The sequence below is a fragment of the Ictalurus furcatus genome, chromosome 2 (genome assembly GCF_023375685.1).
Source record: "Ictalurus furcatus strain D&B chromosome 2, Billie_1.0, whole genome shotgun sequence".
NCBI lineage: Eukaryota > Metazoa > Chordata > Actinopteri > Siluriformes > Ictaluridae > Ictalurus > Ictalurus furcatus.
Window position 1 is genome coordinate 29,073,230 of NC_071256.1, and position 27,780 is coordinate 29,101,009.

At 39.4% G+C, this 27,780-nt stretch overlaps 1 protein-coding gene across 1 annotated transcript in view; it reads left to right on the top strand.

Moving 5' to 3' along the window:
- The window catches only part of ppp1r9ba (protein phosphatase 1, regulatory subunit 9Ba), a 55,322-nt gene that overhangs the window by 9,064 nt on the left and 18,478 nt on the right, over positions 1–27,780 (top strand). The window contains exons 3-5 of the mRNA XM_053613110.1: positions 24,639–24,771; positions 25,644–25,764; positions 27,179–27,283. Coding sequence (XP_053469085.1) covers positions 24,639–24,771; positions 25,644–25,764; positions 27,179–27,283 — 359 coding nt within the window. The remainder of the gene's footprint in view (positions 1–24,638; positions 24,772–25,643; positions 25,765–27,178; positions 27,284–27,780) is intronic.

Here is a 27,780-nt window from a genome sequence, read left to right on the forward strand (position 1 = left end):
TCCCTGCTGAAAAATCAACAACAGTAGAAACCCTCATAGAATTTGTAATGGTTTAATGATTATATCAGGGATTGTATTGGTTTTAATGGAAACTGTAATGGTCCCTGTTGTTCTCTACTGGTAATTTGTTGCCTTCTACTGGTGGCATGTTATGTCTAGTAGATACCATTAAGGACCAATTATGGTAATGGTTTTAATGGTTAGCTGATGGTATTTGTAGTGTATATTAGAATTTCTGTGATGGTTTCTATTTTTTTCCAGCAGGGATATTAGCAGTAATTATGTAGGACAGTTGACTGCTAAAAACAAACCGTTGAGGATTCTACATCATTTAGCAAAATAGGAGATTTTGTTTGACCTCAGATGAGCAAACTGATATCTGGCAGAATTTAAAGAGAGTACTTAACTCAAGTATTTAAAAAATGCACAATGCACCTTAAATCCATAGAGGCTAAAAATAGTTTTCTTTAATCCAAAAAGAAATCCTTAGCCTGTGCAGGTGGCCTCATAGACATCTCAAGGATCAGCACAATTCTGATTCAGTGCACATTTGCACTTTTTGTTATATATTTTTGAAATAGATTAATAATCTATTTTCCTTTTAGAAAACTTGGAGCTTGGAGGTAAAAAAATGCTTTCTAATTTTAAATGGGTGGCTGCACGGCTGTCTTCCTGGTTCAAAGGAAACCTAAAAATCTTACTCAGTTAACATGGAATAAACTAACTGGGGCCTCTGTGTTCTGCACAGAATTTTTTTTTTTTGCATATGAGGCCATGTGCCATAAATGTCTTCTGTAAAGAAATTATTTTGACCTTCCTGCAGTGATATAAATACAGGCTCCTTAAAACGTGTTACAGCGCAATGTGTAAAAATTGCGGAAGTTCTCCATTAAAATGTAACTGAAGTAAAGTTTGTACTGTAGTTTCACTTTCAACTTCACTCAGGCCTTTTGTGCGTTTAATTTTTTTTATTAGAAATGATGGAAATTAAATAGGAGGTGTTAAAATGAGAGGACACCGAGTGCCATTATGTAGTGAACAACGATGATAGAGTTCTTTGTGCTTGTGTTTTAGTCACTCGTAGTAGCACGTTTTACAATTCCATAAAGAGTCAGAATGAACATAGTTTTACACATAATATTCTCCAGATGAATATTAAGCTTGTCCGTGGCCTTGTGAAATACCAATGCCCACCATTGCGAAATTTGAGGAACAACTCTTACGCATTCTGAGTGGAAGAAATGAAGAGGCGTCAGTCTCTGCTTTCTCTTAGCGCTGTCTCTTTTTTGAATGTATTTTTATAGAAAGATGAAATCCACTGAATCGATGTTATCTTTGTAAGAATAGCCCTCTTTGTAACAAAATGAAAATACATTCATTTTGCACGCAAACAATTTCTACATGTTACGTGTTTTAGCTAGTGTGTAGCATGTCAGGCCCAGCACACTGTCATTGCTGACTCAGCAGTTAGCAGTTGCAATGGAGGTAGTTTGTTTCACATTAATAGGAAACCAAGATTTGGTTTGTGCCCTTATTTGCTGAATGCAAATGCTGTTTAATTAACCAAGGTATTTTATAAAAGGCAAATTGCTTAGTTAGCCACGTTATTTTGTTTCTATAGACCTTCTGGTTGGCTGTGCCTAATGGATATTACATGACATACATAATTTCAGAATCAGCTCATGAAACCTGATCTGTATTTTACCTGGGGCCTTCCTGGACAAGCACAATTTGATCCCAAATACCCATTGTTTCAGGAAAATAAACGTGAGAATTGCCTCACCATGGAGACTGTTCATCTTGCTGTTCATCTTGTTTTTTCTGTGTTTATTTTTCATAAACACGTAATAAGATCATAAAGGTTAACCAGTCATGCTCATGCCAGTTTCCCCTTTATTTTCCGCATGTGTGCCGGATGCAGATTGTCCTTCCCAATGGTCGTTGATGCGTTTAAACATATGAAAGGTTCATTTTAGGTTTGTACTTGGCCATAGAGTTTTGGGGATTAAATAGAAGGCATTGAAATTTGAGACCCCTGAGATTTCTTGCCTTTTTATTGAACGCTGTAACTATTGATTACGTGGCTGTTGGTCTCCACATTTTTCTTGATGTTTTGTTGGGCTGGCTTTTTTTCAAGGACTATGAATCGATCCAGCATGCTTTAAAAAATCTGCAGTTCCAAGTAGGAGCAGCCATTTGAAGATTGAATGTCATCATGTAGCCAGTTGTAATTTGTTGTTACGTAAGAGACAGTCCTTAGTTCACTGCGGCCATACCGAGTCAAAGAGTAATGAGGATAATGGGATTACTACAATTGGTCCATTCTCTAAGAGCATGTTGAACAGTAGTGAAGTTTGTATGACTGAAGACATTGTTGGAGTGCCAGAAGAATAAACCCCATGTTTATTATCCATCTACAGTGCCGTAAAGTCCAAATCCAAGCTTCCTTAAAAAACAGTGGTTGGTGAACAGCTTTCACTGATCGTCTGAAATGTTAATCTGTTTAATCTGTCGGACTATTTTGAGCGGGAAGAACATTTTCACAAACTGTACTATAACACGAATCAGATTGACTTTTTATGACATCTGTTTGCTTGTGGTGTGACCTGGATGGACACTGAATGGCATTGGTGGCAGTGTGGCTTGTGGTTAATGGCAGTGGTGGCTTGATGGTTAAGGCTCTGGGGTACTGCTCAGAAGTTTGGGGGTTCAAGCCCCGGCACTGCCAAACTGCCACTGTTGGGTCCTTGAGCAAGGCCATTAACCCTTCACTGTGCTGATGTCATGTAGATGTGACCAATAAAGATAAAGACTCATTATAATCCAGCTGTCGCTCATTTTGGAATTGGATAGAGAACTAAAGAATGATTGGAACTGTAAATAGTTTACTTAGTACCCTAAATCTAGTGATTACAATTAAATTGCGATGGCAGCAAGCAGCATAAATAAATTCTTCATGAAGTGAACATGACATGATGTAGGTCATATTACTCATGAGGCATTTAGTTATTATTTTGAACTAAATTGTTCTAAAATCTAAACAGTTTTGATTGTAGCTTGTTGATGACAGATCCTATGAAACAAAATGACTGGGTGGCATGGTGATGTATTCAGATATTGTTTGTTTGTTTTTTCCCCAAGAAAGGATATAATTTTGAGTGTTTTTATCGTCAAGCCCTACCCAGCTACCCTTACGGGGGGTACATTTGGTGTCTCCTTTCAGCCTGCTTTTCTTCTCGACAGTGATGGAGTAAAGACATAAAAGGAGGTCAGAAAAAGAAATAGACCTGCACTCTAAGCAGCGAGACTCAATAGCCACCACACTCTCAGATCCTTCTTTTTTCTATGAATAGCCATTGCACTTTTTGGTCTCTTCCTCATGCAGATTTCACTAAGGTATCGTAATAAGCAATGCGTTTATTCTTAAATTAGTCTCTTACAGGAAGTGGATACAGAAATACCACAATGTATCATGTGTTTATTGAATTATAGAGTAACACCGGGATAAAGCCAATGTGTGATGAGTTATTAAGGCCAATTAAAGTGGCTGTAACACAAAGGTAACAAAGTTCTGTTTGTGGATACGATTGTTCAGCAGCACAATGCACAATTCAGTCAACTGCAGAATTATTGTTACCCTTCATGAGTGAAGTGTGCAAAACTAAATATATAATTGGATATCACGTGCGATAACAGCACTGAGGTTCTTCCTGTAATGTCTAACAAGGTTGGAGATACTGGTAGAGGGATCTTGTTCCACTCCACCATGCAAAAACATTTCAAGCTATATTTCTTAGTATTCTTCGTTTGCACACGTGGACTCTCGTCTTCAATTCAGACCACAGGTTCTCAACAGGGTTCAAATCCAGAATGAGGGCTCCCCGTGCTTTGGGGTTCAGGGGTTTCCTTCGGGTATTCCTCCCCCAGCATGTGTTGTAGACTGATTTGGCATCTCTAACTTGTCTACATTGTGTGGATGGGAGTGTGTGTGTGTGTGTGTGTGTGTGTGTGTGTGATTGTGCCCTGCATCCAGGTTGTCCCCTGCCTTGTGCCCTGAGTGCCCTAGGATAGGCTCCAGGCTCCCCACAACCCTGTGTAGGATAAACAGTACAGAAAATGGATGGATGGATGGATGTAGTGAGAGCTTGTTTGTTTCTCTTTGTTGAAGGTCTTGGCCTTGGCAAGTTGGCAAAATGAACAAGCAAATCTACAAGGAAAAGTAGTGTGGGATATAAATCATAAGAGAGATGTTTTTTATTTATTATTTTTGTGTGTGTTGGAAATGAAACAGTGATAATATTGTGTTTATTTTACTCCCAAGGCCACCAACAGAGGACTTAAAATAAATGTATGAATCTGATTGTCTGTCTCTCCTTGACAGTCCCCGGCTTCCCACCAGTTATATAAGCACATAAAGAGACCAGTGACGCACAAACACCAGGCAGTCACAACACAAAGCAAAGGCCAATGCAGGATTTGCCATTGCATTGCCATTGGTTGCTGTCCTAATGCATTTTGCATCACTTGTGAGAAGTGACAGAATATTTATTTTTTCATTTGGCATATGGAGTATGTGAGCCACAAGAGAACAAACATAACCATCAATGTTTTTAACTGTTTCATGGTAAAATGCGTTTGTTCTGGTAAAATGCATCCCTATGATGTAGATTGTTTAATAATAATAATAATAATAATACTAAAAACAGTAAAACAAGAAATTTGGCTATTAGCTGCATTGCACTGCTTTAAATTGCTTGTTCACACAAATGTGTTCGTGTAAGAGGCAGAAGCAGGAAGTAGGTCGCTCGCATCATCTTCATGAGACCTGTCTAAGAAAGACCTTCACTTCACATTGTAGAACTACAGTAAACTCTGTCCTTATACATCAAGTGAGTAAAAGTGCAGTTAAAATGATCAACTCGTTCACAAACACATTCCAATATTCCAATTGACTTTATTTAAAGATTTTTCAACAGTCCCATTCCCTCATCCCTCTGCTCCTGTATCAGGGTCTCCACCTGTTCACATATCCATTCTGGTTTTAGGTCTGGTTTAAAGTTTTACGCCGGATATGCCCTTCCTGATGCAGCCCTCCCCGTTTACCAGGTTTCGGACCAGCACCGAGGGCGCACTGGTTCATGCAGTCCTCCACCGGCTGAGTTTGGGTCCCCGACCAGGAATCGAACCCAGGCCGTGGCAATGAGAGCGCTGCATGCTAGCCACTAGTCCACCAGGAAACCGTTCAACAGTCATATTACCATTTAAATAAACAACTAAAGACCGTTGGATGCCGTTTGCATCCATTTTCAGTTCCTGCTGAGTTTCTGATGAGTTAATTTTTCCAGAAAGCACTCTAGACTGGAAACAGCAAAGCCTCAAATCATTCTGAATTATTACAAATTATTTATAAGGTATCAATATTTTATAGTCAGTAAGATAGTTATAGTTAGTATTTATATAGTTAGTAATAAGTTATGGTGTACTGAATAACAAAAAAAAAAATTGGTAATTACAAGATAAAATCACAAAGTGTCAGTTTAATGTACAAATACCTACCAATATCAAAATGTTCAACATAAATTAATCAGGTAATTTAATGTAAACTAAAGCTAATAGCCTGATGCTAAGTGTAAGTTAAAATCTTGAAGTTAGCTTAGTTACATCCTGATAAACAGCCTGTCTGATGAACTGAATCAGCAGCGCTCAGTTGCAAATCCCATTGCAGGACAAAAATCTTACCAAATTTCGTTTGAAACCGAATTATTAGGAACTCTAAGAAGTGAGCTTGAGTTTAAACAGATCATAAATAAAGACACGCATATTCTCCAAACTGTGAAAACTAATTCTTTGTTGTCTTGCTTTAAAAAAATGTCCGTGATTCTTGCATCCTGAACATAGTTCTTTAGTTTTTGTCCATGGATTTACATGGCTGCCAATCGAGGATACAAAGTTACAAAGAAGCTTTAAAATAAATGGACGTAAGCTATTTTTTTTAGCGTGTGCACAAATAAATGTCACGCCATAAACCGTTTAACCATTACACTTCTTTATGTGATGTGTAGGAAGTGAAATATGATAATCCAGTATACTGTACGGGGTTCGGTGTGAAAAGAAGCTAGCTATGCTTGATGCTGTTGGGGTTTTTTTGGTTTTTTTTGAGAGAGGAATGTCAATGTGGCCCAGTGGCACTTAGAGAAGTCTTTGTGATTGAGCGTTAAGCAGAAGCCGTGGGACGAACACAAAGCGTCTCTTTTAGAGGAGGACCTTAATGAGGTTTCATCAGAGCTTTTAAGCTTTTAATTTTTTTGGAGTATTTTTGTGTTTGTTCTTTGGGCTTCTTCAGGTTTTCTCAATCTTTAAGTGAACGCAAAGGCAATACCACAATGGTGGGTATTTCCACCGCTGGTTATGGTGCGAAGAAGCCCTCGGTGCTGTAGTCTGTGTAGCAGAAGGGGTCACTTTGGAGTGTCCAGCATGCCCGTTCAATCCCTTCCTCCTCCTCCTCCTTCCTCTTTAGCAGTCTTCTGGTGGCCTGTGGCACACTGCACTCTCTGTTCTCATCTCATGTGCCTTCCTCTCTCTCTCTCTCTCTCTCTCTGACATTCCCTCTGTGCTCTCACTCTTTCAGCTCTCTTCCACAAACAGCCTCTTGCATACAGCCTCCTCTTCCAGACACGCTCACTATAATCTTCTCTCTCTAAATATATCTCGCTTCTCTGACATATTGCCCCGTTTCTCTATCTGCTTCTCGCCTCCACTCTGTCTCCCGCTCTCTCAAACACTCTTTTCCCTAATTTTCCTTTATTTCTTCCTATTTGTTGTTACTCTTGTATCTTTTACAGTCCTTGTATTTCTCTCATACTATAGTATATAGTGAAAATGCACATACATGGTCTGGGGGGGAAAGAGAGAAAGAAGCGGCATGTAGAGGAAGGACGTATTATTCACAGTACCCGGAAAAGACACAAAGGATATAGGACTTGTACCTTTTTTCCTCCATGCTCACTTTGTCTTCACCTCGCTTTAATTTCTTTGTTTTACGTAGACATTAAATCAGCAGATTGGACGCTAGACAGCTAGTGACTGTTATCGACTTAGGGGTGTTACCTCCTGGCTTGCTGGAAACAGCGTTCATTCTGTTCCTGTATTATTAATTCATGCCGTTGATAATTATGCTCGTGTTTCTTTATGGGTAATGAATGGGTAATATGTGCCCCAAGCAGTGGTTGTGTATTTTCTCTGGTAATGAGTTATCTGCAGCTTCATGTTCGAGTGCGAAAACAGGTATATTGTGCCGCTAGAAGGACGGAGCTCAAAATGCGCGTGAACCAGAGCACATATAGATGTGCTGATTATGTAGTTTAAGTTATTATACACGCTTTATCTCTCTTGTGCTTTATGTTCTACATTTCGCGGCTCAGTACTGTCTCCACTATGAACTGTTACTATAGTGTGAGGCACAAATTGAGTTAAAGGATGCTGATCCACAATGAGAATATGGATGAGAGATGCTGTGTAGTAATAAAGCATAATCTGTCGTGTAGTTGATAAGAAAGGTAATAAAAAATGACAAGCTGGTGCGATGCAGCTCCGACACAAAGCCGAGTTGATTACGTTAGGAATAAAACCTGATGGGGCATGCTGTTAGGAAAATCATCAAAAGTGATGTATGAACAGCCCAATGCAAAGTGTCCAATAACAGCACGTTCCGAAGTGTTTTTTCGTACTTATACCACAGCAATTTGCCAACAATTTCTCATCCAAGATTTGGGACAAGACGCATCATGTGACGTATTCAGCCAAGCCCTCTTCGTTTCACGTGGGTGCACAACATGAGTACAGCTAAAAGGTCTCATTTACCAACAAACATCACTCTGAAAGACATTTGCATCGCAAATTTTTTAAAAAGCTGCAGCAAAATCAAGCATTTTTAGCCACAACAATCACAAAAAAAAATCTCGAAATCCTGTACAGACTGTTCAATGTTATAGAACATCTGTGAAACAAAGACTTCTCTCTGATTGTTTCAAAGCACTGGAGACTCATAGCAAAAACGCCAAATAAACATCTCCTCGCAGAAAACCTATCAACAATTGTAGATGAGTTTATTTGGTCGGGGTTGGGGTTCGAATCCCGCCTCCACTCTATCTGCGTGGAGTTTGCATGTTCTCCCCGTGCTTCAGGGGTTCCCTCCAGGTACTCCGGTTTCCTCTCCCAGTCCAAAGACTTGCGTTGTAAGCTGATTGGAATTTCCAAATGGTCCGTAGTGTTTGTGATTGTGCCGGCGATTGGTTAGCACCCCATCTGTGGTGTTCCCCGCCTCGTGCCCCAAGTTCCCTGGGATAAGCTCCAGGCTCCCCGTGACCCTGTGTAGGATAAGCAATACGGAAAATGGATTTATAGATGGATGGAACTTACACATTAATATAAACCTTGCAGCTGGAACTATTGTCAAAAGAACCGTAATCAGCATCTTCTGAACAGTCCGAAATAAATAAATATGCGTTCTGAGGTTTTTAATGCCACAACAACTTTGTTAAAGAAAAGCATGCTGTAATTTACATTCATTTATAGTTACATGTAATGTTTTGGTACCTCTGCGAAACTAGTCATTTATTTTACAGCAACTATAAACAGTTGATCCCTCACCAGCATTCACTGCCTCGCGTTTTCATTTTTTTTCTTGAAGCGTTCACCTGGAACAGCTTTGTATTTGCATGTTACAAAGTGCTGACGCTACAGTCTCCTATAGAAATTATAGAAACGGTAATGTGTTACAACATGTGCATACATATACAGCCGTCAGCACTACATGTCTATAGCCATGCTGTGTTAGAAAACTCATAAATGCCTTCTGACCAATCAGAATTCAGCAGTGCCATGGGATGTGATTATATTAAGGTTTAAAACTAATTAGAACTAACTATATAAAATACAACTATGTACTAACTAATAAAAGTTGTCTATTGATTGTTACATATCAATAGTAAAGGTAGCATTAACAGAAGATGGACTGTTATATATCCAGTAAGTCTTGCTTCAAATAATACTGTATGTGTGTGTGTGTGTGTGTGTGTGTGTGTGTGTGTGTATTTTGACGGCGTTCATTGAGAAAACTCAGAATATGGTCATTTTTATGGTCAGTTACCTCTGTCCCTATGCCCTGATCTTCTGGCCTTCCCTTACCAGGAAGTAAACAGTTATATCTTATCTCTAGGATACATGAGGATCCACACAGATACGCAGATATAATACATTCTTCAAAATGTAGTCTTTTTTTGAGGTATCCAATCCGCATTTCAGAACTAGACATGCTAAGGTAACCCTTTGTTGATCTTGTGTGTAAATCACCTTACACAGTTTTACAGTTATGGCATTTGGCAGACGCCCTTATCCAGAACAGCTTACTTTTATCTCATTTTTATACAACTGGGCAGTTGAGGGTTAAGGGCCTTGCTCAAGGGCCTAGCAGTGGCAGCTTGGTGGGATTTGAACTCATGTCTAACTCATGTGTTATCATATTTGCATGTTTTTACACATGCAGACATTTACTACTGTACATAAGGGCCTCATTTGCTTAAATATTAGACCTTATAGGTGCACACTGTAGGTTTACTAAAGTTCATCTGTTGCTATTCATAATTTGTCAAACCGTCTAAAAATGATTGGAAAGTTAACCGATGAAGATTGTGCATGGAAAAAGATGAGTAATATCCTCTGTAGATGTTGTACCAAAAAAGTAAGGTGTGCTTAATTGAGCAAGCAGTGAACATTTAAAAACCCAGCAATACTGCTGTACCTGGTACAGTCATGTCGGAGATCAGGAGTAGCACATGGCCACACTTCCTGTGTGAGATTAATCCAGGAGCCTGACTCTTGGGGATTAATGTCACATCCAGCCAGATTAGAGCATTACCCCTCGGTGCCTCCAATCCATCAACACTAATATGGGATTGACTAATATGAATATCATCTTGTTGATGCTTCGGTCGTCCATTGACTTGATTAGTTTTGCACAGGTAAAGAGATTGAGGTGAATAGGCAGATGACTCTTTCTGTACTCAGTCTGGCAGAAACAAAGATTTTAGGTGCTTTGTGTGACACAATCTGACCGTGTTATCAGAACAACGTCCAGCCTGATGATTACAGAAACAACACACTACTGATTTTTTATGTTGGGTGAATATATGCACTTCAGTGGCCTTCATCTGTAGATGGCCGGGTACTCTGTACTAATCTATGCTTCTATATGCAATCTCATGATATTATATTGGTATTGCAATACATTTCATTTATGCTCGTTTGTTGTTAAATCATTTATTTTTTGATGTTTAAATTATACCATGGAAACCATTGTTGTTGGTATTTTCAAATGTAGTTTTATCTCTTTAGCAAACTGCAACAAATATAAATATCGTGAGTAAGCCTGTCACGGTTTTGTCATAATTTTGCCTTAGTGCATTTATTTGAGGTGAACACGATTAATCGTTTGATTTTACAATCACAAGTTTACATACATGCTAAATCATGTCATGAATGATTAGTAGATTTGCGGTGTGTCTCAGTCAGCTCCCTAGTTCAGTAGTCAGGGCACTGATCAGGGAGTCGGCCATTTTAAGGGCTGTCTCAGTCGCAGACTTGTTTTTTGGAACTGCCTAAAAATCCTATAATGCACCAAAAACTAGGGAACATCACTGTTCACGCTGTTCCCTTACTGGAAATGATATCATGCTTTCTGAAGCCTTTCAGCTCGAAAAAAAAAAATGGCGGACGAACTCTCTGCCAACTTCATCTACAAATATAAGTAGCTTGTTATCGTTGTTGTAGTTCTCAAACGATTGCTTACGTTAGCGATTTTTAACCTTATTTGACATTCTGTATACGGTTTGTGCGACTTTTAAATATTTAACGATTAAAAAAAATAAATCCACTAGCTAGTGTACGATCCTGCTTGAAGCACCATGATAGAAATGTGTGTGATTAAGCTAACACATTTATATGACATATAAAACGGAAATATTTTTTTAATCTTTTCATTTCTGGTGATGTTTTACAACGCGAGTACGTATTCATGCTGCTGGAAATTTAAGTTATCAGTGTCCCATTGTGTGGTGAGCCAGAGTCCTTACCCAGGTAAATATACTTATACGTTCAATGGAGATAAACAGGTATGTGTGTTTATATATTACTGCACTATTGTTGTGCTTATAAGAGATTCCACAATCCAATATCCTGTATCGATATTGGGCCGATACTAGTTAAAAATGCTGGCTCAGATATGAACAATCAATCTGATCGGATTGTGAAGAATCTAGCCTGAAATATTACAGACGTGCTTATAATGAAATGTAGCATATGAAAGGAATATAACACAACAGGATTTGCTGTTGGAGGAAAGTAAGCAGCGATGGGGTGGAGTGATGTGGTCTGGCACAAAGCAGGCAGCCGTTGCTACTCCACGGTTGATTATTTTCCTATAATGGCACGTCCTGAACTGCTTTATTCCTCCGAGAAATTTGCCAGTGATTACAATTGATTCATTATTAAAGAACACGTTTTTTCCCCTCTCTCTTGAGCTTGTCACATAACATATGCCCTCCGTCCTGAAGACTCTCCCCATGGTGGAAACTTAAACGAACAGTTTTACCTCAAAGCACTGATACTGACTGAAGTCTTCTTTCATAAATGTTAAATAGAGAAAGCTTCACCAGAGCCATTTCCTGTGATTTGACTTGCATCCAGAGTCATGCTGTTAGAGAATATTATTTAACACTGACTGACCAATCAGGTTCAACAATTCCACAGCCCTGTGGTATGAAGCAACACAAAGTAGGTCATCCGATGATAATAATAGTAGCCACCTAAGTTATCATAACAGCAGCTATTTAGCAAAGCATGTGTGGGGTTCTTGTGTCAGCTGTATTACAATTTCACGGTAAATGGCTATGTATTTCTTCCTGTGGTGTTAGATGGCCATCTTAAATGAAGCGCTTCAATTAAAAGCAGTCATTTTACAACCTTGTAGTTAAAGAAATATAAAGGATCAGAATCAGAAAAGGGAAAGCGCTGTTGTGCGGTTTGAAGCGTTTGAATTATAAACATAATAGACATAACTGAAAAGACTTCATACCAGTCAATGGTTACTCTCTCATCCCAGAATCAGACTGATTTAATGAACATATTCATCAGGAAAATGTCCTGTGAATAGTCCCCCTGGACTTCTGTAGTTCAGAAATAAATAAAGTCTGCTGAAAGCCATCTGGCTAGCTAGAACATCCAGAAAAAAGACAAATGCTCGATTAGACTATCACTTTATTAGATTCTACAGGAAGCTCGTAATCAGTCACTGCTCTCTTTGGCCACGCATCCTGCGCCATTCATCTCAAACCTGGAGAGGACAAACAGTTTAATTGCACTGAGCAGTAAAACACTGCTCTGTCTCACTCCATCTCTCATTTTCACACCTTCCTCCATCAGTGGTGTAGTGAATCAGAAGAGGTGAGCTGTGGTACTCTCTGTACCTCCCTCTGGTGATTTGACTTCATCACGGCTCTGTCAGCCTCTGTCAGGGATCTTCCATGCTTTAATGATTGATTCTCAAAGCAGGAAAAACCCTCTGTCGGCATGCATTTCACACATCGTTCCGATTATTTATTCATTACTAGCATGCAGGGTTAGTATTTATGATATTACTTCCTTATATGCTATAAGACACAGCTGTCGATGTATTAAGCTCACCTTTACATTGCTGGACAAAAGTCTGAATAATTTTTTCTTGCTTGTGTGGGCTAATTGGTCAGAAAGTTGGATTTTATCATAAAACTTTCCTCGGTTGTTATCATTGTTTGTAGGACTATCAGACCGATAAAATGCCTTGCAAAGTACATTAAGCACTTATACTCTGCTCATATCATGTTTGTGTAACGTGGAACTTGTATAGATATTTATACACCTTGTTTTCCTGCTCAGCATAAGAGGATGTTAGTGTTTCAGTTTCAACCGTTTTACTGGTAAAAAAATAATAATTTGAAAAAGAATTTGAGACCTGTCCGCCAATAAGACACAAGTATTTTCCTGTAAACCCTGTCTGATTGGTCTCGCCTCCATTCACTTAAGATAAAATTACAACACCGCCGTCTTCTTTTACTGACATTCAGTTATGTAGTGACAAACCGCTCCACGTGGAGAATTATTCAGGGCAAAGAAAAAATCTTTGGGGCTACAGCCCCAAATGCCCAGGCCAGCTTGCGCCCCTGGTTCTGGGTGGGAAGCATTCCATTACTCTCTCTTGTCTATCAGAGTTACACTATTGAATCGTGGGTGCATGTGAGCTCAAGTATGCAGAAGAGGGCAGTTAGCGCGTTCCTCAGAGTGTGTTCAGCTACTTGTAGTGTCTCAGAGGAAGCATGTACTAACCTTCACCATCCCTGGCTGGTATCCGTCATTTAACAGGGTAGAGAGAGCTGGCTGGTGGGTGGGAAATCGCAGTGACCAACTTGGGATAAAATGGATTAATCGGGGACCTGAGGACTGATTCAGCAATCTGCCATTATAAGCAGATCAGTATCATCCTCTAAAGCAGAGGTTCTCAACCTTTTGTAACTAAAGCTCACCCAAGACTCCCCCATATTGTAGGAGACCAGGTATAATGATTATCTACTCTATATAAAATCTATCTATCTATCTATCTATATATAACCTAATCTATTATCTGTTTTAGTTAGATAGATAGATAGATAGATAGATAGATAGATAGATAGATAGATTTTTGCTTTTGTGTTTTTGTACTTTTTTAAAAATTACTTTTCATCACTTTTATGATTTTTTTTAAAACTATATAACGGACAGGTATGGAACATAAATTATATAAAATGTTTCTGAACACTATAATTACTTTGAACAAGAGAACTAGGCTGTAATAACATGGACTATTTTACACGTAAAACATGTTATATTACATTCGTCTGGATTCTAAAAACATTCGCATAAGAATGATATAAATTGGGAGGAAGGGCGCGTCTCGTTATCCATGACATTGTTAAATCTCCGGCTCTCAGACATTCACTGAACAGAGCAGATGCAGAGAGAGGTGAGAGTGCAGCGGGAAAGCAAGACCTCGCGCTTGCAGGACAGTACTGCCGACATTTGGAAAGTCGCTAAGGTTTGTCCCAGAAGTCAGTAGATTTATTGCTAAGCGCTTTTTTTTTTAGCAGAAAAGTCGCTAAAGGGGTCTGAAAAAGTGGCTAAGTTGGCAACGCTGGTATGCACTGACAGCTACATAAAAGGCAGGCTAAGCTCCGCCTCTCCCCAGCAAAAAGAAAATACAGAGAGAGAGGGAACACGGGGTTTTTCATTTATGCACATTCTATTTGAAAATCAGTGAAATACACAGAGTACCCGAATGATGCCCTGTCTGTGTTTTTTCCTTGAAAACAATTCGCGCCCCCCTCCGATCTCTCTACCCACCCCGTGTTGAGAACCACTGCTCTACAGAATGTTTTTTTTCTTAGATGCTGTTAGATTTCTATACTGTAGTTGCTGAATAAAGGCTTAAACTGTTATTGTCCAAAAATAGTTACATTAATTTTTATGTTTGTGTAATCCAGAATTATTTGTGTGACCCTGTGGTCTTTATATTTCTCGTTTTGTGATTATTTATGATCATGTTGTGATTATTCCTTCTCTGGTGTTTTCTATATGTTCAGGTTATAAAACAGGCCATTTCCCTGTAAGACGATGTTCTACAGCAGCCATAAAAAAAAGTCACTAGACAAGAATGGTAAATATAATGAGCATCTTTAGAACGTTAATGATGAAGCCTCGCTTAGAGTAGAATATTTCTGTTTGATGTTTGACTCGAGAACTTTTTCTGTGCTCTGTGTGGTAGAAGTAAGAGTTGAGATGCACCCTGGCCATGTGAGTATCTCTATATGTTCGACTGACATGGTGGTTTCGAAACATTTCCCCTGCTGATCACAATCCACAGCTTCCTGTTGTTGTAGCTGGCTTCCTGTTTCTTCTTTGGTCTCTGCTTATATATTTGTGAGACAGAGCAAGGCCACTTTCTGTTGCAGTGAAGATTCTTGGCATGTCTGGTTTAGATAATGAAAGGTGTTTAAAATGTCTTTAACTATAAAAACTATAAGAACTATAAGAATTCTAGTATTGACAGCTGTACAGATGTCTGTTCCAGTGTAGAGGTTGTGGTGTATTTAAATCAGAGCCCTATTGGCAGTGGTGTCAGTAGTGATGTTGTATTCTTAAAAACTGACTTTCACATGTATTGGCAGAGGTTATTCAGCAGAAATCATTAGCCTGGGTGGACAGGGCAAGCAGATGCTGGGTCTGGGCTATATGTTTGTTTCATTTGCTGTTGCCTGGAGGACAAATTTCTCAGTATACTGCTCAGTCCAGTGTATTTTTTTTTTCCGTCTCACGTCCATCTACCAGAGAGTAAGACTCAGCGCTGTCCGTCATTGCTAAACAGTTTTGCATTTGATGTATTTCTGAACCCACTTCAGTTAATTGTTGGTGGCATTGTGCATCTTGACGTGTATTGTTGCAACCCCTATATACATCCATAAACTCCCTTCTGGAAAAAAAAAACCCCAATAGAAACCCTCAAAGAATTTGTATTGGTTTTAATGGAAACTGTAATGGTCCCTGCATGTCTCTACTGATAATTTGTTGCCTTTTCTTGGTGGCTCATTATGTCTAGTGGATACTATTAAGCTCCAGTAATGGTATTTAATGGTATTTAATGTTTTTAATGGTTAGCTGACGGTTTGTAAAGGTATTTGTAGTGGAAACCATCAGAATTTCTGTGATGGTTTCTATTGTTTCTTTTTTCAGCAGGGCTTCCACTGAGAATCCATTCTGGTAGGGCCAATTTTAATTAGACTTATATTGATCACAGTCTTTATTAATGCACTTAACTAGCTGACTAGCTTCTCATAGATGTTGGTTAAATTACATTACATTTTTTTTTAAAGATAATGTTTAAATGGTTTGTGTCCTTTGGATGGCTGATTCCAATTACATAGATTTTTGGTTTAATTTGATAATATAAATCGCATTTGGAGAGCCTGAGCCTGCCAGCTCAGTGAGTAAGCAAGTGCCACAATTTTTATAGCTAATACTACTGATAGCATTAAATGAATAAATAAATAAATAGTGTTAATGGTTATATTTTAAAAGGCTTGGCTGCTGTTATATAAATTGCGACAGCTATTAAAATCCCTGAAGTCTCCCTGTGAAAAGTATGAGCTGGGTTGCTAGCAGTTAACAAGCCAGCTAGCTAAGCTAATGTTATTGATGAAGGACTCTTGGGTCTTTTGAAACATTTTAATGTGTAAGTCTATGGTTATACAAGTCATTGAGAATAAGACTCTTACTGTAATTCCTCCTGAAGGTCTAGCAGTCAGAAAGTGTGAGGTACTTTACTACCAGGTAACTAGCCAACTAGCTAAGTTAGTTGATGTTAGTGATATAAAGCTATTCAGCATTGCAGGGAGATTTTCAAATGGCATATTATCATATAATCATTCCTTGTGTCTTTTGAGGTTTCCTTTACTTACTCATAGATTTATGAGTCTGTGTAATGCTATAGACTGTGTAATACATTCGCTCGAAAACGATAGAAGCCTTAACCCTTCCCTTTAGCTTTATATGCATGCACATTTCAGAAAGATGATGGATATCCTCTGTTAGTATTACACCATAAAGTGAAGTATTTTACGGTCTATAGATTATATATGAACAAACATACCTATAAAGTCCTGCCAACGAACAATTGGCACTTTTGAAGTCATGTCCATGCTCGTAAGCAGTTCACATACGATTAAGGAAAGCTGAGAAGTATCAAGTAACTAATACAATGTTAAGCATATTTTCTAAGCGGTTAAATAGTAACCGGGGTCTCCACAACTCCAAAAGGAACATAAGGGTTAAATATCTGCATTTTCAATGTGAGTAAAAGTAGGGCTGGGTGATATATTGATATAATTTTGATATTGTGATAAGTGATTATGCGATACACTTTAAAAAAAAAAATTTAATATTTGCAAATTAAACGATACTGAATGGATGCTGTTGGTTTGACGTCATCTTTTAAAACTTAATCTTCTTCGTCTTTGTAGGCATTAAAGAAAAGTATCGTCGAACTCAGTCGAACAGTTTTTTGATCAGCTTGCTAGCTAAATTATATATCGTGATGCTCATCGTGTGTCGTAGAAATGTCCTCAAGAAATGCTTATCATCCTCAATGCTTATCATATATATATATATATATGTGTGTGTATATATATATATATATATATATATATATATATATATATATATGGTTTATAATGAACAGGTTCAGCCCTATTTTAATTCAAACCAAAGTGGGTGGCAATTCAAAACTGCAAAGCGACATTGGTGGCTCTTCAGAATATAAACAAGTAAGTGAGAAGGTACAAGCATTCATTTATCCATATGATAAGTCAGCTGAATCTGCACTCACCTCATGTGTATTTGAGTGGGACATTAATTGCACAGTTTCTAGGCAACCAAATGTCTGGACTAGGTAGGCTAGCTAATAAATGTATTTCTTTAAAAAAAAAAAATGCTGATTTTTCTCCTGTCTTGTTGTGTGTGTCTCTGCTCTACGTCTAGGCTGTCGTGCAGTGCAGTCACATGCATGCATGAATTTCCTTTTGTTTCTAGAAATACAGGAGGCTTGCTGTTCTAGACTGGAGTCAATGGACAAAACCCGCAGTGCTAAGAATAGTTGTCGCAACCTCCCTCAATGCCTGGGGGCTCTCCTGTGAGCACTTCATGTTGTGTGTGTGTGTGTGTGTGTGCGTGTTGTCGCCTTTCTGCACATAAAGACAATCTCCATAGCAACCAGGCTCGGGGTGTCAAAATAGGGCCTGGAGTGCCTAGTTTTCTCTGGTCATGAGAGAGGCGTGAAAGCAGCTGCCTGTTCCAAAATTGGGAAGAGCTGCAAGTGAGGGAAAACACACACACACACATGCACACAGTTTTGTGCATTCCCTCATACTCAGTCAAGTGGTTTTCTTGACTAGACACAGATTACGTATAGGCTCACAGACTCACTAAACACATGTGCTGGCTATTAGAAAAAGCTATTGAATTTTGCAGGTTTCTGTGCAAGTGTGTGTGGGCTGGTTTTATATATTGGTTGGGGACCAAAGGTCCTCACAAGGATAGGAATATCTGGCATTTTTGTCCTTGTGGGGACCAGCCAAATCAAACAGCAGCTTTTATTACTTCTTCTTATTATTTTTTCAAATTATGAGTCCAAATGTTTCATTTTGGATACTGTAGTTAAATTTAGGATTAGGTTTAGGTGTAGGCATATGATGCCAATGAAAACTCTGCATGAGGACAGTAAGACAAGTGTGTGTGTGCGTATACGCTCACCAGCCACTTTAATAGGAACACCTACACTTTCACGCAATTATCCAAACAACCAGTCATGTAGCAGCAGCACTTGGAATAAAATCATGCATAGGCAGGTCAGGAGCTTGTGACCATGCCATGATTGTTGGTGCCAGATGGGCTGGTTTGAGTATTTCAGAAACCGCTGATCTCATGGGATTCTCACACACAACAGCGCTTACACAGACTGGTGCGGAAAACCATCTAGCGAACAGCAGTTCTGCAGGCCTTGTTAATGAGAGAGGTCAGAGGGGACTGGTGACCAGACTGGTGGTTACTGTAACTCAAATAACTCTTTACAACTGAGGTGAGCAGAAAAGCATCTCAGAACACACAACACAGATGGCCGACAAGAGCGGCACCTCGAAATGGACATTAGACCACGTCAGGTTCCGCTCTTTCAGACAAGAACAGGAAGCTGACGCCAAACAAGGCACAGATTCGCCAAACTTGATTAGCTGAAGAGTGAAAAAAGACCAGGCAATGTTTTTCCAATCTTCAGCTGTGTAAGCATTCCTGTTAAAGTTGCCAGTGTATATACTGTATATGCAGCATTTACAGCATTAGAGCACCGCCAAGCTGCCACTGTTGGGCCCTTGAGCAAGGCCCTTAACCCTCTCTGCTCCAGGGGGCGCTATATCATGGCTGACCCCGCGCTCTGACCCCAACTTCCTGCCATGCTGGGGTGTGCGAAGAAAAAAATTTCACTCTGCTGTAATATATGTGTTACAAATATAGGCTTCTTCTTCTACTGTGTGCGTGCGTGCGTGCGTGTGTGTGCGTGTGTGTGCGTGTGTGTGTATGTGTGTGTGTGTGTATTGCGCTATTCTGTAATATTCATCCTCCATATGAGGTGTAGAAGCAGCAAGTAATTACATCCTGTGTGTGTGTGTGTGTGAGAAGATTGTACAGTATGTGGGTGTAATAGACTGATTTTGTATGTCAGTACTAGGCTCTACTATTCATAGGTGTACTTTGTATAGTGTGTGTGGGTTTCGGGGATTGTGAGTCTTGGTATGAGAGCAGGTTGTGCATTTTTAGTGTGTGTGTGTGTATAAATATAAATATATATATATATATATATATATATATATATATATATATTTATATATATATATATATATATATATATATATATATATATATATATATATATATATATTCTGTATATGGTTAGCTATGCATAGAGTGTTTGTATGAGAAGCTAATAGACTTTGGCTATTATTCTAACGCATCATCATCATCCTCTGCATGCCTACGGGACCTCGGGAATGGCTGAGTCAAGCAGAACTGGAGAAATAACAGTAGCCAGACCAGCTGCTTTCTATGCGCTCGCGCGCGCACACACACACACACACAGACATACACACATACACACATTGTCAGGCCGAGGAAACTGAGCATGGATGCGTGTGATACAGATTAAATGTTAGAGGTTTGAATTTTCAGCATGTATGAGTTGTTCTTTAGGCAAAGCTGATAGAAAGCCTCCACTCGTCTTGTCTCATCTGTCTGTCTCTCATCTGTTTTGTCCCTGTCACGTCTCGCCTCTTCTTTCCCCGTCTCATCTCTCATCTGTTGATACTGTTTCGTTTAGTTCCGTGCTGTCTCATCTCATCTCGTTTTCTCTGCCCTTCTTTCCGCAACGTCTCATTTTGTCTCCTTGTCTCTCGTCTCGTCGTATTTCATCTTGTCTCATCTTCAGTCTTCTTTCGTTTTGTCCAGGCTCATCTTTTTCCATCTCCTCTTGTCTCCACCTCTCGTCTCATCCTGCCTCTGTTCTAAGCACGTGTTCGCTCTTCTCTCCTCCGTTCTCTCTGTCTTTCGGCTCCCCTGTTTGTTATTTTCTTCTCTCCCCCGCTCTCCTTCTCCACCTGTTAGTCCTCTCGAAGATATATCAGAGAGGCCGTGCATGTGTCTCTCAGGCACGTCCGGTGAGAGTGAGAGAGAGAAAGAGAGAGAGAGACTCCAAGAAGGAACACATGCATATATTAAACACAGCGCTCAAACACACGTTCCTCATGAAAATCTGGATAGCAGCTGGAATAGAGCAGAATATGAGGCTGCGAGATCATGTCCAGAAACATGAAGAATGTAGATGAATGTGTTTGAGCTGGACTGACATGCGTCAACGACTTTTTTCATCATACTGACCGTGTGAATTTGCTTCTGTGACATTTCCTCAAAAAAAAAAAGAATAAGATGGAGATGGAAAAAAGAAGTGTGTGTGTGTGTGTGTGTGAGAGAGTAAGAGAGGGAAAGCCTGGGGGTTGCCATGGAGATGGGACCATGTGACCAGTGTGATGGCATTCACAGTGAGGGGCGATGGCTTTGCCTGCTGCTGTCCTCCACACACACACACACACACACACAGAGCTTTTGGTAGAGCGAGAGATGAGTTGAAATGGAATGAGTAAAGACAGAATAAAGACTTTTCGGTTTACTCCGTGTTGGACACGGACTGAGAGACACGGTTAGACGATAACGCTAGAAGAGTGATGTGTATGATTTCGGAATGACAAAGACCAAGCACGAGCAGAGCTGAGAGCTCAAACAGCTAACAGTCAGCACGGCCACAGGAGGGCTTTAACAAAGAGGAAGAGAGCGCTCGTGCGAGAAGAGCAAAGGAAGTAAAACATGAAGCAGTGAAATAAGGAAGCTGATGAACAGGAACAACTGATAATCCTGTCAGAAGTGAAAGATACCGACACCCTTACAGTGTAATCTTTTGCATGACACAGAGACGCCGATCTTATTCGATGAAACACTGAGAGGGTGAAATGAACATAACCATCGGATAACCGTCGCTACCGGCTCGCTCACTTTAATTTGTGGATTAATCCACACACTTAAAATCTGTATCCTGTGTTTATATATATTTCTCTAAAGCTGCTTTGAGACAATGACCATTGTCTAACGCGCTACACAAATAAAATTGAATTGAATTGAGTAAAGAGATCGAGAGAAAATGGTTTCTCAAACCAGATTTATCGAAACTTTGTTAGAATAGCATTGTTTGAACATTTCTAGATTCAACATCTGCTTAGTAAAAGGAAGGGCTGGGTGATATGACAAAAAAAAATTATGTCACGATTCTTGAGGACATTTGTACGATACACGATAGTTAATTTAGCTAACAAACTGTCAAAAAACAGTAGTAAATTTCACCAAAAAACTGTTAAACTGACTGTAGATGTGTCGTCATCGGACTATAAAATATCTAATATAGCTGTGAACTGTAGGTATACTGTACAGCAGGGGTGTAACCTGGCCTGGGCATTAGGGCTGTAGCACCAAAGGTTTTTTCTTTAGCCCCGAATAATTCTCCACTCGGAGCGGTTTGTCACTACGTAACTGAACGACAGTAAAATTTTGAATCCTCAGTGAACGGAGTGTTGTATTTTATCCTCACTGGAAGCAGGACCAATCAGACAAGAGTTTGACCTACTAATCGGAAGGTCACGAGTTCAAATCCCAGCAGCACCAAGTTTGGAGGTTGGGTCCTTGAGCAAGGCTTTTAACAAACCTCAATTGTAAGTTGCTTTGGATAAAAGTGTCAGGTAAATGTAAATGTCCTTGTGTATTGTGCATTGTCAGAAGTGCATTAATACAGACTAAGAATATGAATATCTGGGGAAGAGACAACTGAGGATCCTCCTGATCCACAAAGTGTTTGGCTGTGAATCACGGTGTTCAATGTAAAAAATATTATTAGCGTCTGGTTAGCATCTTTATTTTCTCTTGGCAAGTTTCAGCACAAGCTGACTGCATGTAGGGCGAGCACAGGAGAGTGATACGACGGCGTCACACTTTGCTTGGTTTGGTTTCGTCAATGTTTCCACCAACCTACATGTTCCTGATTCTGAAAAGATCATCTGTCAAAGATCTGCTTAGTAAAAAAAATAGCTCTACCGTAGCCAGTATTTCCACAAACCTGCACGTTCCTGATTATGAAAAGGTCCAAGCGAATTAATTGAACTCGTAAAAAGCTGATGGGCGGTGGGATTCAGTTACAGCCGCGATGTGTGTGATACCGTCATGTTTAAACATACGTGAAAACTCTTGTCTTCCAAAAGTCAGTGGGGATAAGACTTATTTTCATTCTCGGGTTGTTAGCACTACGTGCAACTACAAATAAACGAAATAATTACCAGGACACGAAACCTTCTTATTTCAGACACCTGGGCTAGTGATTTGTCCGATCATTACTTCGCATATTAGTGTTAATAATTACTATACGGCAAAAAATATGACATCTTAGCAAGTAGAAATAGCTTGAATATGGTCAAATCTATCTAGTATTTCCTTTATTGTAGTAATATTGCAGTAATATTACAGTAAACCAAATATAAGATTATTAAACCTATTTAAAGCCATTTGTACTCTTTTCAAGATTGAAACAGTCGTGTTCTATCGGCAGATCATTTTGCGGATGTTCAGCCGATGGCCCATAGCGTGAAAAATTGCCTTTATCGGTCGATATGGGAATAAGCAGGATGGAGGACGTCTTTTTGTAAATCGCCACACTTGATGCTCTGTGAGCCACATTAAAGCGGCATCAGAGATGGACGAGGTGTTTAAACACAAACAAGTGTTTTCTCATTAATAAGATACTTCAGGCCAGTGGATGAACTCAATTCTCCTGACACCCATTCTTAATTATCTCTCACTTGTGCCTCATCCATACTGTAAATGTATTACTGTGTGTAAAAAATACTATGGCAGGAAAGTTTACACAGCCCAGTGAGACACAACTTCCTTTTAACAAGGAACAGATTTTTTTTTTTTCTTCTTTTTTCTGGTGAGCAAATTAATTTGTCATCTAGGCTTTTCAGTGAGTTTGATGAGTCATTCATTTTGTTTTGAAGTTTGTAGTTTATTTTAGTCTGCATTAAGGTACAGTTGAATTCTCTCCAGCTGTAAGGGTTTGCCATTACAACCAAGTAGCACACACACACACACACACACACACACAGGGAGAGAGATATACAAACCTTCCATAGGTTCTGTTGAGTGCTTTCATAAATGGAATGTATCCTGTCCTGAAGAGAAAAGAGTCAGATTAGATAATTTCATTAGGCATTTCCTTCCATCATCTATATCCACAGATCTGCGTCTGTACTGTAGGTGCTGGTGTTATCTGAGAAGCCTATGTGCTGACCTGCCTGTTTCCTCTTGGTGTCTCAGGGGTGGACGAATCACTACCCCAGGCGCCTGGGACAAGAAGATTACACGTCCCGTAAAAGCTATCAGCTTTTTATTCATATTCATATTTTTCTCGTCATTCAGTTACCAGAGAAAGAAAAAAACACTACTTGGCTATTGACTTTTTTTGGCATGTATATTTCGAGCAAATGTGACAGAACTCATTGCTGTAAAAACATCGTGCGCTGCTCGTATCCTACCGCTGGCTGCACTACACACATCAGGTTTTTACTAGGCAGATTAATTATCCTCTATGGATGACACACAATCTTTCGAGAATTAGCAACATGCAGGTTTGTGGAAAAACTAAAGCCGCCATATAAATCTACTGCTATCATAACATGCAGTCACCTCGCTGTTGTAGACATGTAGAGAGAGAGAGAGAGAGAAAACACCAGGCAGACTGTAATAACACGCTTTCTGTGTGATGTGCAGAGAAAACACCACAGCTCTTCGCCAAACCTTGACCAGCAGTTCACAGAGTTTTCGTTGAGGGCACAACCCTGATGTGCTACCTCAGATGCTTTCTTAGAAAAGGATAATGACTATGGCTGATTTTTTTTTTCTGCACTGGAATTTATACACTTGTTTTTGTCTATATTCATGTATTTCACTAGCTATCTAGTTTGCCATACTGTAATACATTAATAAAGTAATTACAGCTTCTTTTTTTTTTGCCTGCTCACCAAAACATGGGACTGACCAGTATATTAGAGCTTTCACTTTACCTGATAGGCTAGCTAAAGGAGTTTCTCATTTGTCCACCCCACTATGTATTTTCATAAACAGTGAGATTTTAGTGTATTATAAACAAGGCAGGATTTTATTCTCCTCAGGGATGCGTTTTCCATCATAAACGATCATGAGTCGTGAGTTTAAGCAAACACTTTAAATAAAAGTGGATTGCTATTCTACTGCTGCACCTGTGTTAGTGTTCTGATATACCAAGCTTCCATATTCAATCCTGCTGCTTTACCTTTGACCTCCAGGTGTTCACCACGTACTCCAATGAGGATTATGACCGGCGTAACGATGACGTCGACCCTATGGCAGCCTCGGCTGAGTACGAGCTGGAGAAGAGAGTGGAGAGGCTGGACCTTTTCCCCGTAGAACTGGAGAAAGGTATCACATTCTATCCCTCTCTTTAGCTCAGGTTTAAAGCAGAAGAGCCGCTGGGTGGTTACGCTAAAGTCAGATTACTAAATGCTATAATTAGAAAAGCTTGACTGTAAATCTTGCATGCGTAGAGCTTTTGGCTTAGATTTTACTGATCAGCTGAGACAAGTTTATGGAAAGCCAGTCCCGTAATTGATAGCAGGTGCATTGAAAAGGCTGTAGGTCATACCAAACTGGTCTATTAAATGTTTGTGTTAGTTCATGTCATTTATCTATTTAAACTGGAACAGAGCATCATTAATGTAATTACTCTTCACTTGCAAATAAAGAACTTGATGGTATAAGTAGAGGTCGAGTGATAGTCGGGCGGTACCTGCCGATAACCCATTAATCAACCGATAGTTTTTAAAATTGATAGTGAATGAAAATATAATACTCAAAGTAAAATAGTGCTGAACTTTAAACAGTAATGAAAACATACTGTACTTTTTTTAATGGAATAAATATATCGATATTAATATATATTAACTATTAATATATATTAAAGTCAATAAAAGATATACATCCAAACCGAACCACGAAGTAACACTCCAGATAGCAAATAAAAATAGAGCCAAACAAAAAAAAACACTACAAATAACACGAGAAAATTTGTCAGTGTATAATTACTGTATAATTACAGCAGACCCTTCTCAGCTGCTCCCACAACGGGTGCAACCGGGAAAAAATTACCTGTGTGGATTTTTGCAGATAACCGATAGTTCCAGCAATCAGTTATCTGTGCCGATTAATCGGCAAAAACCGCTCAATCAATCGACCTCTATAGTATACTACTGTTTAAACCATGAGGATCTTTCTGTGTGGTTCTGCGTGGTCAGATGGCGACGGGTTGGGGATCAGTATCATCGGAATGGGCGCTGGCGCAGACATGGGCCTGGAGAAACTCGGAATCTTCGTCAAGACTGTGACGGAGGGAGGTGCTGCTCACCGTGACGGAAGGTCAGAAATATACTAAACAGATATAGATCCACAGAACAGACCTGAGTCCCGACCCTGTTTGTTTATAGCTTCAGTTAGACGTAATCAAGAAATGATTTTCGTCTACAGCTCACTAAAAACGAGGTTCACTTTTTATAACATTTCGAGAACTGAGATTGGTATTGAGGTAAACCTGAACTCAGGTCAGCTGATGTTACGTTTGAGAAAACTCTTTGCTTGGTGAAATGTTGATGTTTTTTTGCTATATGGAGTTCTGAAAACTCCAGACTTTCCTGAACTGAAATACAGTTCTGTTTTTGCAAGTTTCTCACAAAGAAAGACTGGTTACGTCAACAACAAAAAAAGTGTAAAAGGAGAAAATCATATTTAAAAATTCCATTCCGTCTGTGCCAAGGGTGGCTCACAGACATTTTGAGAGCTACTATCTGATTACAAACTGAACTGATTAGATTTCTATCAGTTTCACTATGACTATATAAAAGCTAATCAAAAACCCGATCCAGGCATGCAATTTACTGTGTTAGAAAATCACACTTAGCGAGCAAGGTTTTATGTCCTTAAGCAGACTTCATGCAGACTTTCACCACTGCATTTTTTAAATTGGCTCCATAATCATCATGACCTTTGCAGAAAGCCTCGGCAAGAAAAAAACTACTGAGCTAAACACATTTACATGTCATTTTGGTGAAATATATTTGTGGATTCTTAGAGTTGTTAGTGTATGTCATATGCAGAAAAAATAAATTGGTCCATTTGGAATTTTCCATTTGGAAAATTTTGGTCAAAACCCGTTAAAAAAAAATTAAAAAAAAAAAAAAATTGTTGTCTTTTTCTGGTTATTTGCCAGAATTCAGCACCAACGACAACTGACAGGTTTTCCCATATTACCACACATTATGCGTTTTAAAGCCCACCGTACTAGGTTTCTGTGAGTGTCCAGTAGCACATGCAGATACCATGTACATGATGTCCTGCACTTTCATTCAAACATCCCACAACAGTCCCTCACTGGCCGTAACAGTCTGAGCTAGCCTGAACAAGTGAGAAAGTAAGCCACACACAAGGATCCAATTTTTATGATGGAGGAGGCAGAGAGTAGCAATTCATCATTTTAATAGCTATGAATTACTGAAGGCCGGCTCCTCCCTTAATGTTAGCCCTAAATGTTTTAGAGTTCTTGTGATATAACAACTCACATGGAGTTGTTATTCCACTTCAAGCAGTAATGGTAGACGATGATTCAGCTGAGCAGCTGTGAATCTAATCATCCCAATTATTCATTACTGTAATAATGAATTTAATAAAAGTGCTTAATGAATAAATACACTCGGCATGGGAAAATGGCTTAACAGAATTACTAAGACCGGTCTGCATCTCATGTTCCTGAAAGCTGTCTCGTTTCCCTTTCCACCAGGATCCAGGTGAATGACCTGATAGTTGAGGTCGACGGCACCAGTCTGGTGGGTGTAACACAGAATTTCGCGGCATCTGTCCTGAGAAACACCACCGGCACTGTCAAGTAAGCAAATGCCTGCTATTGTTACACTCGTAATGTATGTACTGTGAATGGAGTGTATCAGTGAGAATGTGTGTGTCAGTAGCCAAATCATTAGACATCCCTACAGTTCTAAACAACACTCACCATCCACATATCTACATGTGCACATCATGTGGCAGTAATGCAGTGTATAAAACCGTGTAGATACTCGTAATGATAAGAGTTTCGGTTAATGTTCTCATCAAACGTCATAATTAGGAAAAATGTGATGTCAGTTACTTTGACTTGGCATGGTTGTTGGTGCCAGATGGAATGGTTTGAGTATTTCAGACACTGCTGATCTCCTGGATTTTCACGCACAACAGTCTCTAGAGTTTACATAGAACGGTGCGAAAAACAAGAATGGAATGGCCAGGGTTGAGACCCGAAGGCTACGGTCAATCAAATAACCACTCATTACAGCCATGGTGAGCAGAAAAGAATCTCAGAATGCGCAATTATGGAGAACCTTGAGGCGG